We start from the raw sequence: 15804 nt of genomic DNA, 5'->3' as shown, positions 1-15804 counted from the left end.
CTCCATATCAAAGAATTCAAGGTAGCATGAACATAAGCTTCATACATATTGTTACTAACTAGATAAGATTCTGAAACAGTTGGGTCAAAATTTGAAGAAAAAAAAAATGCAAGCAACAACCCTCAGGTTGTGTCCTATTACAATATACGTTCAGGTTTTAGGATTTTTATTTAGAATTATTTTATTATACTAATATACTGAATAGTATATTGATATCTGTAGAGAGGGAAAGCCAGATGTATGGGGTCACATCAGCATATAATGTGTTCACATTTATCATGGTATTCATTTTGGATGCCTAGCTATTGCTATCATCTCTTGGAAGTCTTTCTTAGACAATCAGAAGGCAAAACAGCAATTTCAAGATAAGTTATAAAAAACAGAGTTTGGTTTCTAGCCATTATCTTATTTTCTACCTTGCTAATGATCAAACTATTATCAAATGCAAGTGGATTACTTAACCTTAGATTTAATCCATCCCATTGTCAATTTCTAGAGCTATGAGTCAGGCCAAAGTTCTCATCATAGAACCCAAAACTTTGCCAACTAGGGAACAATGTTATGCAAAATTGAATCCCATAGCAGCCTGAGGCTAACATACTTGATGTTGCTTCATATTCTTGGTCACATTAATGAAAACTAAAACCAGAATCAAACCGAAGCTAGACTCGCACTGTTCCAGATATGTTAGTCATGGTTGTGCCTTAATTTTTAATTTATATTCAATTTAAGTCAGGCTCTGTATGCGCCAGGATGCAGACAAATCCAGGCAATTCAATTTATGCACAGGAATAGCTTTCATATTTCTAACTGGATGTTTTATATTTGGATAATTGTTGAAAGGTGCTTCTTATATTATATGACTTGCCAAATGGAAAAAAGAAAGAGAAAGAAAAGCATTTTGTTCTGAAGAACTTTCATGCCAGGGGCAGTCCTTCTTAAACTCTTTAACAAACTACGAGTGGCATCAAATATAACCTTAAGACAGATTCCATTTCAAACATTGAGGATAGTTCTGATTTCTATACAGGGTTAAAGCCTGATATGTGATGTGTTTACCTTAAGCCTTTCTATTAAGAAAATATATAAATTAAAAAGGTTACATATAAATCCTAAAACTTGAGATTGTAAGAAAATAAACTACTAAAGAACAATGATGATACAGGTCATATGCAATCAGAGCTAAAACAAGATACATGAGATTGTATAAGCACACCAGCAATAACCAATAGCTCTCTTGGTCCACATGATGTGAGGCCTTGTAGCAAAAATGAGTTTGGTTGTCTCATTCACGAGTTTTATTAACTTCATGAAAGGAATCCAATGAAAGCAAGTACGAAACAACATATCAGGCATGAATGGCCAAAATCATTTCAAGGAATTTAAAACATTACTACTCTGTAGAGTTTGACCTAAGACTTTTGATTGGGAAGACCTAGAGTTTTGAATGCAGTATCTTACAACAGAGCCTTGGATACCTTTCATAAACTATGCTTGTTCTATGAACTCATCCTGATTTACAATAGTGGACCAACATAATTATATCTCTTCAAGCAATTTGTATCAATTAATTTGCACAACCACTCCAGTTCCAAAGATAAAACAAAAGATGACAATTGACAACAAGATTTGCTATCTAGATATCGGACCTTATACTGATAAAATCCTACTATAATGTCGTTATGCAGTTCGATACAATATAGTAATGTCGGTATGCTCTAAAATAGTGTACCAATATGAGATGGATATGATATAATACACCCCATACCGGACGGTATGGGAGGGTATGACATTCCATGGTCGACAAGCTCTAATTGAAGTTTTGTCCTACATGATTAATGAAATCCGATCATTTTTAATTACAATGTCAAGTAATCTAAAGTTGAAAAACATAATCTTTTTTTATAAATAGGGTATTCTACTAAGAGACCAATAGCTTAAAAGATTTAAGCAAATAGGGATACAAAAGGAGAAAAGTTATTCAACAACATCTCAAGATCTCCTTAATGACATTCTCATTTGAGTTTGGTTGAACCGGGAAACAAGTGAAGTTTGAATGTTTCTAAAGGCAGTCTCACAATTGAATTATGTATGATCATTTTATGCTTTCAAAAAAAAGAAGAAGCGTAGCATAGCTAGATAAATCTGCTCAAGCTAGGGCACACTCTATCAAGCTGGCTTGAGCTTCATAATTCTTTAGATAAATTACAAGAATACCTATCAACTTTAATCTAATTTTACTTATACCTCTTCAATTTTAAAAAGTGTCAAACTAGTCCTTTAAATTTTTAAGATATTTCAAATAGTTCTGTTGTCTACTTACTAACAAATAGTGTTAACTTATCATTTTAATAGATAAAAATATCTTTTGCAGAGGTCACCGACAAGAAAAGAGTGGAGGTGGAGGGAGTTATCAGGGGAGGAGGGTGGGGTTGCAAAGGTCAGCATGGAGGGGAGGACAGTGTTGAACACCTCATGGACAAGATTGGAGGAGGAGAAAAAGGAGGTGAGGAGGAAAGAGAGGAGAGAGAAGGAGGGCTCATTGATAAGGGAGGGGCATAGGTGGAGGAAGTTGCGATGAAGGAGGAGGACTGATGATTGGGCTTAAAGGAGGAGAATGACAAGAAGAAAAAAAGATGAAAAGGATCAGAAGGGGGAAGAATAGGTTGCTAGCAAGAAGGGGTAGAGGTGAAGGGAGCTGTTATGGAAGGAGAGGGCTTATAGGCAAGCTTGGAAGGTGAGGAGGATGAAGAGGAGAAGTGGGTGAAGAGATACGGCAGGAGGGAGAGGAAGGGCCACCAAGAAGGAATGAGTCGAGGTGGAGAGAGCCACCATAGGGGGGAATGGCTTATGGGCAAACTTGAAGGAAGAAGAGAATGAGGAGGAGAAATGGATGAGGAGGAAGAAGCAAAAGAGGAAAGAGAAGTTACGGACGAAGAATGGGTGGAGGTGGAGGGAGCTAGCATAGAGGGCTAATGGATGAGCTTGGAGGAGAAGAAGTAGATGAGAAGAAAGGAGAAGAGGGGAGAGAGAAGAACGCCAGTAACGGAGGAGGAGACGAGCAATTAGAGAGGAGGAAAGAGGTGGGGATGAAAGTAGTTTTGTAATTTTATAAAATAATAATATTTTATAATGATCATATGACATCATTTTGTTAATGGAGATAAATGATAAGACTATTTTGAAACATCTTGAAAATTTGAAAGATAAATTTGATATTTTCTAAGAGTAATTTTTGGTGCACCGCATGTGGTGCAATAGGAGCACATGATCTAATAATATTGGGGGGGCATATAGTGCGCCTAGATGGGATGGACATTTAATACCACTCAATTTTTTTTTTCAATTTTTAATATTGAAAAATATCCTTTCTTTCATAGAACAAAGAAGAAATAATATCATTACTTTCTGATGTCTTGTATGACTTTTTGTGAATATATATGACATCTTGAATCATATATACAACTTTCTGTGTATTTATGACATTCTGAACAATATAGATAGCTTTCTGATGTCTTATATGACTTTCTATGAATACATATGATATTTTGAACAATATATATAATTTTTTATAAATATATGTGATATTCTGAATGATATATATGACTTCCTAATGCTTTATATGACTTTCTGTGAATATATATGATATCCTGAACAATATATATTATTTTTTATGAATATATATATATATATATATATATGAGACATCTTGAACAATATATATAGCTTTCTAACATCTTATATGCCTTCCTATTAATATATATATGACATCTTGATCAATATATATGACTTCTTAATATCTTATATAATTTTTTGCGAATATATATGACATCCTGAATGATATATATGACTTTTTGATATCTTGTATGACTTCCTGTTGGTTATATGCCTTGTATGTCGTATATGTTGTTTAAGATGTCATATATATTCATAGGAAGTTATATATATTATTCGGGATGTTATATATATTCATATGGAAGTCATATAGAGTATTAAAAAATCATATATATTATTCAGAATATCATAAATATATAGAAAGTCATATACATGGTTATATATATATATATATATTTATAGGAAGTTATATGAGACATCAGGAAGTAATAATATTGTTCCTTCTTTGTTTTACGTAGAAAAGGATATTTTCGTAATTGAAAACTGGAGAAAGAAAAAGCTGAGTGGTATTAAATATCTGTCTTATCATTAAGTATGCTATGTGCTCCAATATAATTGGATGGTACAGCTCTAGGTCAATTTTATTGCACCGCAAGCAGTAGTGCACAAACACTTTCTTATTTTCTAAAGTTTACATTTGCAACTAATGGGCTTCTTATGGGCCTAATGACCATATGGAGACAAAAACTTAGTGGGCCTAATCCAATACCCAAACTTGATACTAAAACGAAAGGAGGTGCTAATTCTCGTAGCGTCACCCGGAGAAGCATCAGGCTTAGGCCATGGCTGCCGCGGTCGGAAATCTCTCCCCCGCTGCCATTCTTGGCTCGGTGGCCGCCGCTCGTTTGCTGCCTCCTCGGAGCACCGTATCCTTCAAAACGCCTTCCCTCCTGACTCGTTCCCTCCCTTCTTTGAGACCAATTAGGCCTCCCGGTCCCCAATTCCAAGTCCGAGCTGCGAGAACCGAGTCCGGTAGCGTCTCACTCGGCTTCAGAGCTCCCTATTTCGAGGTCTTCTCGATAACCATTTATTTTATTTTATTTTATTCCCCCCCTGTCGAAAGAGTGACCTCTTTATCACGCTTTTTCATGTTTTTATTTTATTTATTTATTTATTTATTGTTTTTTTGTGCTTTGGGCAGCTTCCGGAGCCATTGACGGGGAAGGTCTGGAAATTGGATGACTTCGAGCCTTATCCTGCCTTGTTGGTAACTGCCAATTTACTAAATTATGTATCATTTTATATTCTGATGCATTGTTTCTCGATTGTTTCAATAGCAACAGTGTTATCGATTTAAGTCCCAAATTCAGCACAGGGTTCACCAGATGCAATTTTTTTTCTTGGTGTTTTAATCATGAAAATAATGTTGGAGTGCCTCCAATTGTTTCATAGAAATGATGGAACCAATTACCTATTAAACATACTTGTAGAAACACCTGAACCGACAAGGTTCCAATATGGTTGTGGATGAGACAGGAATAGAACATCAGAGACCTTCACGTTGGAACAAGACACCATTTCGTATTCCAAAGCAGTGTTTCACCTATCTTGACTTGTTACTTTCTTTGGAAACCTGATGTCTTACAGAATATAGAGATATGATTTCCTTCCTTGCTACTTCATCCCATGTGGTTTTCGGTCTACTTCTACCATCTTTTTTTCTAAAGTCACTCCTTCATATCGGTGCATCCCTTGGCCTGCATTGTATATGTCGAAACCATCTAGCTCTGTCTTTCTCTCAATTTATCCTTAATTGATGTTACTTTAGAAGCATTAAAAAAATAAACAAAGTGCATCTATATATGTAAGAATAAGGGTATAATTAGAAACAAATAAGCAAATATTCAGAAAACAAAGAAAAGTATAAATATAAACTTTCTTACTTATTCAAGAATATATTTAGGAATGTTATGACATGTTAAATAAAATATTAATTGTACCTTTTACATACTATGCTCAAATTTCAAATGTAATATTGCAATAAGCAAATATATGGATAATCAAATGAAGAGTAGAGAGAGGACGAAGGAAATGCTTTTACTAGCATAGTACCCAAGTCACATAGAGAGGCTGTTTATGCCTATATAAGTGCCTGATGTCCCACTATGCAGCTCAGCCATGTACAAAAACCATGTTGGCCTGGTGCTGTGCAGTCACTGGGCCACATCTGCATATACAGGTGCATATGCAGCTTTGCAAACCACATTGTAAGGCAGTAGTTTTGATTCAAGTTGCCCTACTCTGTCTATAAAGATTAGTAGTACAAATTTAAACATGTTTCTTAATGTACTAAAAATAACAATATCATAAATAATGATGATTTTTTTAAAAAACTATATATGCTTGTATTTTCAGACATTGATTAGAAAAGGATATCAAGTTACATTTAGTACAAGTCAAAACTAAACAGTTTCACGTGATAGAAGCCAAAATGGTTTTGAAAGATGCATCGCCCTTTTCCGGCATCTGATTTCATTTGGTTTGCCATAAAATTATATTATTTCAGATGAAGTATTTAGTCTGTCAAAAATCTGAAATCATGATTCTGATAGTTGATCATTCATCTTTCACTTTGATTGCAATTTCTATCATCTCGGATATGAACTACAGCTTGCCACATCTTCACATTATCCAAGAGTTGGGAATCACATGTTTGTCGCTTTATTGAGTTTAACTTGCTCCCTAGTATTGAGTTATAAGTCTTCCATCAAGCCCATCTGCAATTGGGTTTACGGTTCCTTTTTGGTTCTTTCTATTAAGTATGTCATTTTGCCCATGTATGTTCAAAATCTTGATCGGAAAGGGAGCTAAAATAGAAGTCCACTAAAATTTGAAACTTTATTTGATCTTCCATGCCTAGTTATGCTAAGTAATGTTTATGATTATTGCTCCTTTTAATTATTAGTTTTAACAATATTACATGAGATTCATAAATTGGGATATATATACATAACCCAAAGGGAGGCAGACTAATTCAAAGATAACTGATTATACTCTGCTTCCTTAGCATACAAAGATGGATTGCATCTTTCTTTGGTTATGCAAGTTAGTAAATTGTTTTCTGTCAATGGAACTCAAGCTATTTGCCACTGAGAAACCGATATTTGTTAATCCATTAGAGGTGTATGTGCATATTTCATAGTGGATTCTTCTTGAGCATAAAATCCAGCCTTACAATACTTGACATTTAGGTTACAAGCAGTGCTACTTCCAAATTGTTCATTTCAAGTTTGTTTTGTTTTATGTTGAAAATATCTTGTGACTTCTAGTGAAACCAATCTTCATGCTATTATTGTCAACATTTGTTTAGATATGGTATTTCTTGATGCATGCATTTAAGCATTTATATGATTTTGTAGGTGATGTTCATTTGCAATCACTGTCCATTTGTTAAACACTTGAAAAAGGATATCGTGAAGCTTACAAATTTCTATATGGGGGTAGGAAAATTTTTATCAGCCAATCATTCTCCAGTTTACAAACAATATTCCTACCATGTGTTCCTTAAATGTGCTGCAGAAGGGGCTGGCGGTTGTTGCAATCTCTTCAAATTCCACAGTTACACACCCACAGGTTATGATGCTATCACTATTTCCATTGGATAATTTCTTACAGGGAAAAATTGGTTCCTCAATATGAAAAGTTTTGCTTGCGTTGATGCAGATCACAATCACAAGCAACTATCTTTATTCTATATTAAAAAAGCTTTTATTCTGAAAAATATTTGGCAACTTGTTTTAAGTCATCTAATACGTAAACTTATGTGGGGGTTCAAACAGTAAGGATTGGGTCGATTTTTTCATCTCAAAAGGGAGGTGACAATCTTTATTCCATATTAAACAAGTTTTTATTCTAGAAAATATTTGGCAACTTGTTTTAAGTCATCTAATACCTTAACTTATGTGGGGATTCAAATAGTAGGGATCGGGTCGATTTTACCATCTCAAAAGGGATATGCTTTTTCTTATTTCATTAATATCGCCATCCCAAAAAAAAAAAAAAAAATATATATATATATATATATATATATATATATATATATATATATATATATATATATATATATATATATATATATATATATATATATATATATATATATATATATATCAGATGGATTGGGCTCAGGTCGATTAAATTTGGCCCCAAATCTAGTCAAGTTCCCCACCATCTGATCCACATGGATCTCCATGCAGCAAAACAAAAAGCTAACGGCCACTGTTCCATCCATTTGGGTTTGAAAAAATAAAAGAAAGAAATAGGCCATTAATGTGGATGGGACAAAAGCACATGCACACCAAGGGTGGGGAGTCGAGTTTGTATTTATTCTGGAGTGTTTCTGTTTATTGCCACAGGATTTGTGTTTATTTTGGAGTCTTTATATTTATTTTGTTTGTGTTTATTCGTGACTTGTTTGTGTTTATTCTAGAAAGTTTGTGTTTATTTTGAAGGGGGTTGTGCTTATTCCATTCAAGTTTGTGTTTATCCTTCATTCTTGTTGTTTATTGCAGGGGAGACCTAAAGTGACTTATCCATCTGCATTAGTGGTGGTTAGGCGCCCTTAAGCTTGTGTCCCATCAGCATTAATCGACATTAATGTAGATGGGACATGTCACTTTAGGTCTCCTCCTTAATAAACAATAAGAATGGAGGATAAACATCGACTTTGGATGGAATAAACACAAACCCTTACAAAATAAACATATTTTTTTCTATAATAAATACAAATGAGTCATGAATAAACAGAAATAGAATAAACACAAGCGTGACCCTCAATCCTTGGCATGTGTGGGCTTCTGTCCCCTCTACATTAATGGCCTTTTTTTTTTTTCATGTTTTTCAAACCTATATGGATGGAAAAGTGGCCATTAACTTTTGCTTTGCTGCATGGAGATCCATCTCGGACGGTGGGCAACTTGACCAGATTTGGAGTCAAATCTGATCGACTTGAGCCTAGTCCACCACACACACATACACGCACGCACGCACACATATGAGTGTAGTCAGCAACTAAAATACATGCACACTATATAGTGTAGTCGGCAACTAAAGTTTCATGAATAGAGCACATGATGAGGCTTCAAAAAGATGAAATTTCAAATGACTAGACTGATCTACATTTTGAACTCAAAGGAAGTTCTCTGTTCTTTGTCAATCTTGTATCATACTAATGGATTTATAATATCACTGAAAACAAGAGGATCACAATCTCCTCCCCCCTCCCCCCCCTCCCCCCTTCTTTCTTTCTTTCTTTCTTTCTTTTGCCCCATATGCATATCTGCCCAGTGCTTTAGACTACAGTCATCTTGGGTAATATTTAAAGTATGTAACAAACAGCTCCACCCTCATAAAAACATTATATAATACATTAGTCCCTTGGTTTTCCTGTTAGATGAATGTGTTAACAGTTATTCCAAAATATGCAGGACGGGCCACAATTTATGGCAGAAGAAGCTAAATTGTTTAACTACCCCTTCCCATATCTATTTGATGAGGTAAGGAAGCTCTCTTCAACACAAAAGTCTTGGCAAATATCTGGTGCCACCAATGTAGGGGACTGACACATCTTTTTGGATCCCTAATTCTGATTATACCCCATCTTAAGAACCTCTTATTCAAATAAAATCACTTTCATCCCCCACTCCTCCGTGCAGTTTTCTGTATCTCAAAGTCATTTTGTAAAGTATGAATAAATTCGAAAGGGTGCAGATGGATGCTTGGGTGCATTGCAAGCACATGTATCTAACTTGTGGAGTATGTATTTATATGGTTCTTCTAGCACCTGTTTCTTTCCATTTACCTACACATGATAGCTAGGTGGAAAATTAGGCATTCAACTGCGCCTATATGTTATGAATTTTCTGGGTTCACAATGTTAGAATATTTTTCTGTATGTATGGAATATCTTTAATCAAGTAATAATATTTGTTGCTGTTAAAGAGCCTCAGATACTATAGCCTACTTCAATAGAATTTAGTGTTCATTTCAAGTTTTTTTCTATGTGATTTATGAAAAAATGATAATTTTATTGATACTATTTGTCCATTTATTCATTGAAAGTGGACAACTAGCTGATCTCATGGATTTGCATCATCAATCAAAGAAAGCAAGGAATTTATAATTCGTGCATGTCCATCTCTTATGATGCATCATCCAATCATTTATTAGTTTTTGTAATCTAAGGACACCATGTAACCTAAAATATGAATAGGCATCATCTATTTTTGAAGTCTAAGGTCCCCATGTAACCTAAAATATGAATAGACACCATAGTTTCAGAAATCGATATCGAGATCCGTACCGATTCCTGATTGATATGGTACGGTACCGGATACCGTACCATACCAAGTATCGGTACAATGAGGCATATCAGTTTCATACCTGTATGCCACCAAAAGTTTTTTTTATTTTTTCAGTTGATTTTGATTTTAAATAATTTTTTATTAATTTTTAAATTATTTTATATACATATTAATATTTATTTATGTTATATAATAATTCTATCATCCAAAAAAATAAAAGAAGTCTAAAACAATGCATTAAATATATCTGAAGTATAAATTACTAAGAATAATATACTAACCTCAAGATCTCTACTGATCTAATATCTTATGGAGTGTCTGTAAGGCTCGTTATGAATGCTACATATAATTTTTGAGGTTAGATCCAAGTAGAAACATATTATGAATGCTACATATAATTTTCTAAGCCCATTAATATGCATTAGATGCTATTTATTTTTTTTATTTTATTCGAAATTAAGCCTAGGCTACTATGCATATATGCATTAAAATTTTCACAATCAAATATAAAATTTATACTGAAAGTAGTTTGAACTGTCCAAAACAATATTTTGATTTTACAGTTTTTTTTGAATTTATTTTTTTAATAATTTTTATTGCTAAAAAAATATATATTTTTAAAAAAATTAGTGAACGAAAATTAATGATTTTAATGTCATCATGTAGATCATCCAATGATCTGCAATATATAATGAAATCATACCAAAATCACAAATTTTGGTATGATTTTCCCTTATTTTTTTACTTCTTATCCTTTTTTGCCCAAAAAAGGATAAAAAATGAAATATTTAGTGACAGAATGATGGATTATCTTACTTCCGATCGAAATATGTCGTCTCCTCGAAGTTGTGAAAAATTTTTGGAATTTTCTCCCTTTTTTTGGGCTTCGCTCACGTGTGTCGTCGCCTCGTCGAAGCTTGAGAGCTTCTCTGGCTCTCTACCTTTCATTCGAAAGGCAGAGCACCAAGCCACCAATAATTGGCAGCCCCCACCCCACCAGCCCTCCCCCCCCCCCCCCAAATGTGATCGGTACGGCTCGATTCGGGCCTAAACCGAGCCATACCGCCCGGTTTTGGGCGGTTTGCGCCCAAACCGTACCGAACCGACTGGTTCAGTGAGGTTCAAGTCATTTCCCGAAAATTAGGACCGAACCGGACCGGTTCCCTGTCGGTTAGGTTCAATACAGGGTGTACCGGCCAGTTCGAACCGGCACGGAATACCTTGATAGACACTATTCTTCTATAACAGCATAGAAGACAATGGTTAAACCAAGAAATTCCATTTAAAAATTGCATTTTTCTTATGGAATATCACTGTTAAGCTTCAAATGATATGTGCATGAAACTTGATTCTTCATATTGTCTTCATGCAGTCACAAGATGTTGCACGAGCTTTTGGAGCTGTCTGCACGCCAGAGTTCTTCCTTTTTAAAAAGGTAATTGCTTCAACTTGAGGTATTAAGAGCAATACGATAAACATGTCAGCTCTGGTGTTCAGTCAAATAGATGAGCTGAGATGATGCTCAAAATATGCAACTAGTAGTCAGCAAATTTGTTGCATTACCATGCCCATGACTCCTTTTGTGCTCATGATTCCTCAAGAATCTTCTATGCTCATCATGCGGGTAGTATGCCTGGGTTGCCTATCGTATGTTGGTTATTATTGCTAATTATGTGTAAAAACATTGAGTCAGGACCTGGTTGATTATTTTAGTTTGACTATGCTATAAGTTTTGGCCCTTTGATCTTCATGTATATCTCCAACCTACTTTCTGCAATCTATTAGAAATTCAGATAATGTATCCTTTTTTTGCTAATAGCAAATATGAGAAATATGGAAAAGGGGTGGACAGAAAAATTTATTGCTGAGAAATTGGAAACCTGTAGATGGTGTAATTGTCTAACAGTACTTCTGGAAATAGGATGGGAGAAGGCCATTTGAGCTGTTCTACCGTGGGCGGTTTGATGACTCACGCCCATCTAATAATGTGCCCATAACTGGAAGGTATCTTTCTGAAATCTAGATTGAATTTTATTCTTCAAAAAATATGATTCTTCATTACTTTGGTTTTATCTATGTAGGGACTTGAGTCTTGCAATAGATTGTGCTCTTAGCGGCCAACAGTTATCATCGGTGCAAAAGCCTAGGTAGCATTTTCTCACTGTATTTTCACTATTTGTTTACACCTGTTGATCTATTTTATTTATGCACTCAACTGCTTAACTCTGTTTCTGCCATTAAGTGTTGGATGCAGCATAAAATGGCATCCAGAAAAAAGCCAGTGATTCTTTATAATGTGTCATAATGTATGACGTTGAACATATATATTGAGGTGAGTATCAAATTAATTTTAGTATTTTGATATTGGACAATTCGGCTCAATGTATTTTTCTTTTTTGCGGAAAAATTCTCTGAAATTAATTTTTAAAACGGCATGCAGAACAGTGAGAATCTTCTGCTCTTTGACCTTCTTTTGTTTGTTGTGTTGTAAATGTTATCCTTGAGATGGAAACATGGAAAAGTATTTTTCTTGTGCTCAACACCCAATGCAAACACACAGAAGAAAATATTATACTTTTCAGTTAATTATATCTACTACAGCTTCCTCTTTTCTTTTTATCCCATGGACATGGCTTCTTTCTCCTTGATCTTTTTGCTCCTTTGATATCTTGTTAATTACTCAGCATTTTATTAGTTATTTTCAGTGTTTCCTTCCTTCACCCTTTCAGTTCTCCTTTTGTTCCTTTGTTCTGACAAACTTATGCTGATTGGAGGATGATCACAATGCAGGATTCCCCTGTAGACATCAAACTACCAAGGAGGTGCACATATAGTCTTCAAGCCAATCACTACATCAAGTGAATACATGATTGTAAATGCTAATCAAGTTCATGTAACTACAGATTTGATGTTTTCTTGCTGTTTGCTATGTCTTCCCATGTTTAAATGCCACTTCTTTTATTGGTGAACAAAATAAGGACATAAAATTCCCGACTATCATTAGCAACATCATATCATTTATTCTTGCTACTAGGTTGCCTGTCGTGAGGCACTACTAATCTCTTGTTTTTTGATATATTTATAGTTCTATTGTGGTTAAGTGCATGGCAAACATTCACTCAGATTAATGTTGAGGTTCTTTCCAATTGTTCCTTCTCATCTTGTCAAACCTGCACCATGCTATGATCTCCATGTCTTAATAACATATCCATGAGTGTAGTCGATCACTCAGTTTGAGGAATGGAGCCTAAATGCCTGCATCACTGGTATTTAAAGGATTGTGGGCCTTGTTGTGTGTATTTAATCATGGAATTCCCGATCATTTGGAAACTGTTTATTGAGACTTCAGACCAATGCTTTTACTTCTGATTTCAAGAGGGAAAGAAAAGATATTTGCTAAACTAACATGTTATCACAAGATATCCCATGAATTACGGCCACACGCCTGGACAATGGACCTTTATAAGCAAAACTTATTGGGTGTTGTTGGGATGCTTCAATCATTCATATGTTGTTATAGTGTATTAGGAATGCTTGAAAAGCCCCCCTCCAACCACCTGTGCAGTCGCGTCACTTCGTTGAGATTTATTCTTCTAGACAAAGGGCCTTTCCTTCTAGGGAGGAATCTATAGGCTCTCTCAGATTTTAAGTGGTTTTAACACAGATACTTTCACTATCATATAGACCTTGATTGAACTGACTTGATTGGAACTCATAGAAAAATCTATATAATGGGGAGCAACATCAAGAAAACTCAGATGTGGCCGAATTGTTGCAGGACAAAAGATGGGGAGCATAGCTACAGATGAGAAGAATGATTTTGTGTTTGGGCTGATTCATAGCTATGTACAAGTCAAGAATAGGTATGCTTGATCATGTTCCTGTTCTTTGAGATGTTTTAGGCTGACATAAAAATGATGGCATCCCATGAAAGAGAGTTATGTTGGATCTTTTTACCCTTTTGGTCAGATTTGGTTGGTTTCTTTTAGTCCTTTGGCGTCTGCTTAAAGGGATTATTGCATGGTCGTCCCTACTTGTTTTATTGCCGGATTTTTTCCTTTTCCATTATTGCAGTTTAATCTCACAATTCTTATGAAATATCCCAAAAAAAGGTCCCTATGCATCACTCTGCTATCATAAGGATTAATGCTAGCTCTATATCCACAAGTTGTGGATCATCAACGATAAATGCACTAATTCTGAGAGAAATATACACTAGTTTTAACATGCCGACATTTGAATTCAAACATTTATAATTTACTCGACATGCCTATACAAGCATTCACTCCTTTCTCAGCCTAAGAATGCAATATACACAAATAAGTAATAGATTGCAAGTAGAAATTTGACAACTTTTTTCAGAGTAATAATTGTATCTACTAACAGATTGCACTAGTTTTAAAATATTATACTTGTCAGTGAATTATATCTGCTACAACTTCCTCTTTTCTTTTTATCCCATGGACATGGCAGCTTTCTTTTTGTTCTGGGGCTGAGCACGGGTCGGGTTTGATCGGATTGAAAGAAAAGTTTCATCCGATCAAACCCAATCGGATTGAAGAAAATTGACTCCCGTGCTGACCGTTTATTACGTATAAACCGTTTGAAATCGAAATGAACGATTTGTAGCGGGTTCAGATGGGTTGTATCGGTTTGGCCTTCAATATTGATCCAATATTGATTTTAAATTATATCTACTATAACTTCCTCTTTTCTTTTTATCCTATGGACATGGCTGCTTTTTCCTTGATCTAGGACTGAGCATGGGTTGGGTTTGATCGGGTTGAGAGAAAAATTTCATCTGATCGAACCCAATCGGTTGGAAGAAAATTCAATCCGCTGTCGACCGTTTATGGTATATAAATCGTTTGAAACCAAAATGAACGGTTTGCAACGGGTTCGGATGGATTATATCGGTTTGAACTTCAATGTTGATCTAATATTGATTTTAAATACAATGTTGGTCCACTTCGGCTTATTTACATTTTTTTGATCAATTTAATGTAAAAAAGATCTAAATCTTATAAGTTATAAATTTTGGACTAATTTTTGAATATGTATAAAATAAAATAAAAAAAGAGAAGATTTACTCGTCTGAAAGTAACTATGTCTGAAAGCAACTACATCTGAAAGCTTTCATTTTAAAATTATCTCAAATTGATGTGCTTCCATCAACAATTCAACATTAATATTCCTATGAATCTAAATTAGTGACGCAGTGTTTTTTAAAATGAAGTATTGAAGTTTAAACAACACCATCCCAAAATGGAAGTGAGATTGTGAAATACTACATCAGTTGAGTTCGATTTTATATGGATTAAAAGTGTAGGAACCGAATCCGACTGTAAATAATCAATTTTTTACAAACTCCAACCCGATTCCATCCGATTTATGTCTTTCAACTGACCGAAACCGATATTTATTGGGTCGGATTAGATGAGTTTCTTCGGATTTCGATTATTTGCTTATTTTTTTTGCTCCTTCGATATCTTGTTAATTATGCAGCATTTTATTAGTTATTTTCAGCGTTTCCTTCCTTTACCTTTTCAGTTCTCGTTTTATTCCTTTGTTCCGACAGGCTTATGCTGATTGGAGGATGATCACCATGCAGGATTCCCCTGTAGACATCAAAATACCAAGGAGGTGGACATTTAGTCTTCAAGCCAATTACTACATCAAATGAATACATGATTGTAAATGCTAATCAGGTTCATGTGACTAATGTAACTACAGATTTGATGTTCACTTGCCGTTTACTATGTCTTACCATGTTTAAATGCCACTTCTTTTATTGGTGAACAAAATAAGGACATAAAATTCTCGACCA

At 34.8% G+C, this 15804-nt stretch overlaps 1 protein-coding gene and 1 long non-coding RNA gene across 6 annotated transcripts; both read left to right on the top strand.

Annotated features, from left to right (window-relative positions):
* Positions 1-4407: 4407 nt before the first annotated feature.
* On the top strand, positions 4408-12974 carry LOC105037888 (uncharacterized). 5 transcript variants are annotated; one of them, XM_010913504.3, is made up of 10 exons: positions 4408-4685; positions 4817-4882; positions 7035-7115; positions 7195-7248; positions 9102-9170; positions 11350-11412; positions 11899-11981; positions 12059-12124; positions 12220-12309; positions 12768-12974. In XM_010913504.3, the coding sequence occupies exons 1-9, from the start codon at positions 4458-4460 to the stop codon at positions 12260-12262; spliced, it is 753 nt and encodes a 250-aa protein (XP_010911806.1). In that variant the 5' UTR covers positions 4408-4457; the 3' UTR covers positions 12263-12309; positions 12768-12974. The 5 variants fall into 5 exon arrangements, with proteins under 5 accessions (XP_010911806.1, XP_029118264.1, XP_010911810.1 ...); XM_029262431.2 differs by lacking the exon at positions 7035-7115; XM_010913508.3 differs by lacking the exon at positions 9102-9170.
* Positions 12975-14532: 1558 nt separating this feature from the next.
* LOC140851071 (uncharacterized) lies at positions 14533-15804 on the top strand. The gene is made up of 2 exons (XR_012133877.1): positions 14533-14832; positions 15556-15804. It is a non-coding gene; the product is annotated as an uncharacterized lncRNA (long non-coding RNA).

This window comes from Elaeis guineensis, chromosome 1 (assembly GCF_000442705.2).
Source record: "Elaeis guineensis isolate ETL-2024a chromosome 1, EG11, whole genome shotgun sequence".
Lineage (NCBI taxonomy): Eukaryota > Viridiplantae > Streptophyta > Magnoliopsida > Arecales > Arecaceae > Elaeis > Elaeis guineensis.
The sequence above is the reverse complement of the archived record's forward strand: the minus strand, read 5'-3'. Positions and strand labels throughout refer to the sequence as shown.

Excerpts from the sequence above, each read along its gene's own strand:
- LOC105037888 (XM_010913504.3), top strand. The coding sequence starts at position 4,458 with ATGGCTGCCGCGGTCGGAAATCTCTCCCCCGCTGCCATTCTTGGCTCG. Across the intron at positions 7,116-7,194 it reads TTACAAATTTCTATATGGGG|AAGGGGCTGGCGGTTGTTGC; the intron begins GTAGGAAAATTT and ends AATGTGCTGCAG. Across the intron at positions 11,982-12,058 it reads AATGTGCCCATAACTGGAAG|GGACTTGAGTCTTGCAATAG; the intron begins GTATCTTTCTGA and ends TTATCTATGTAG.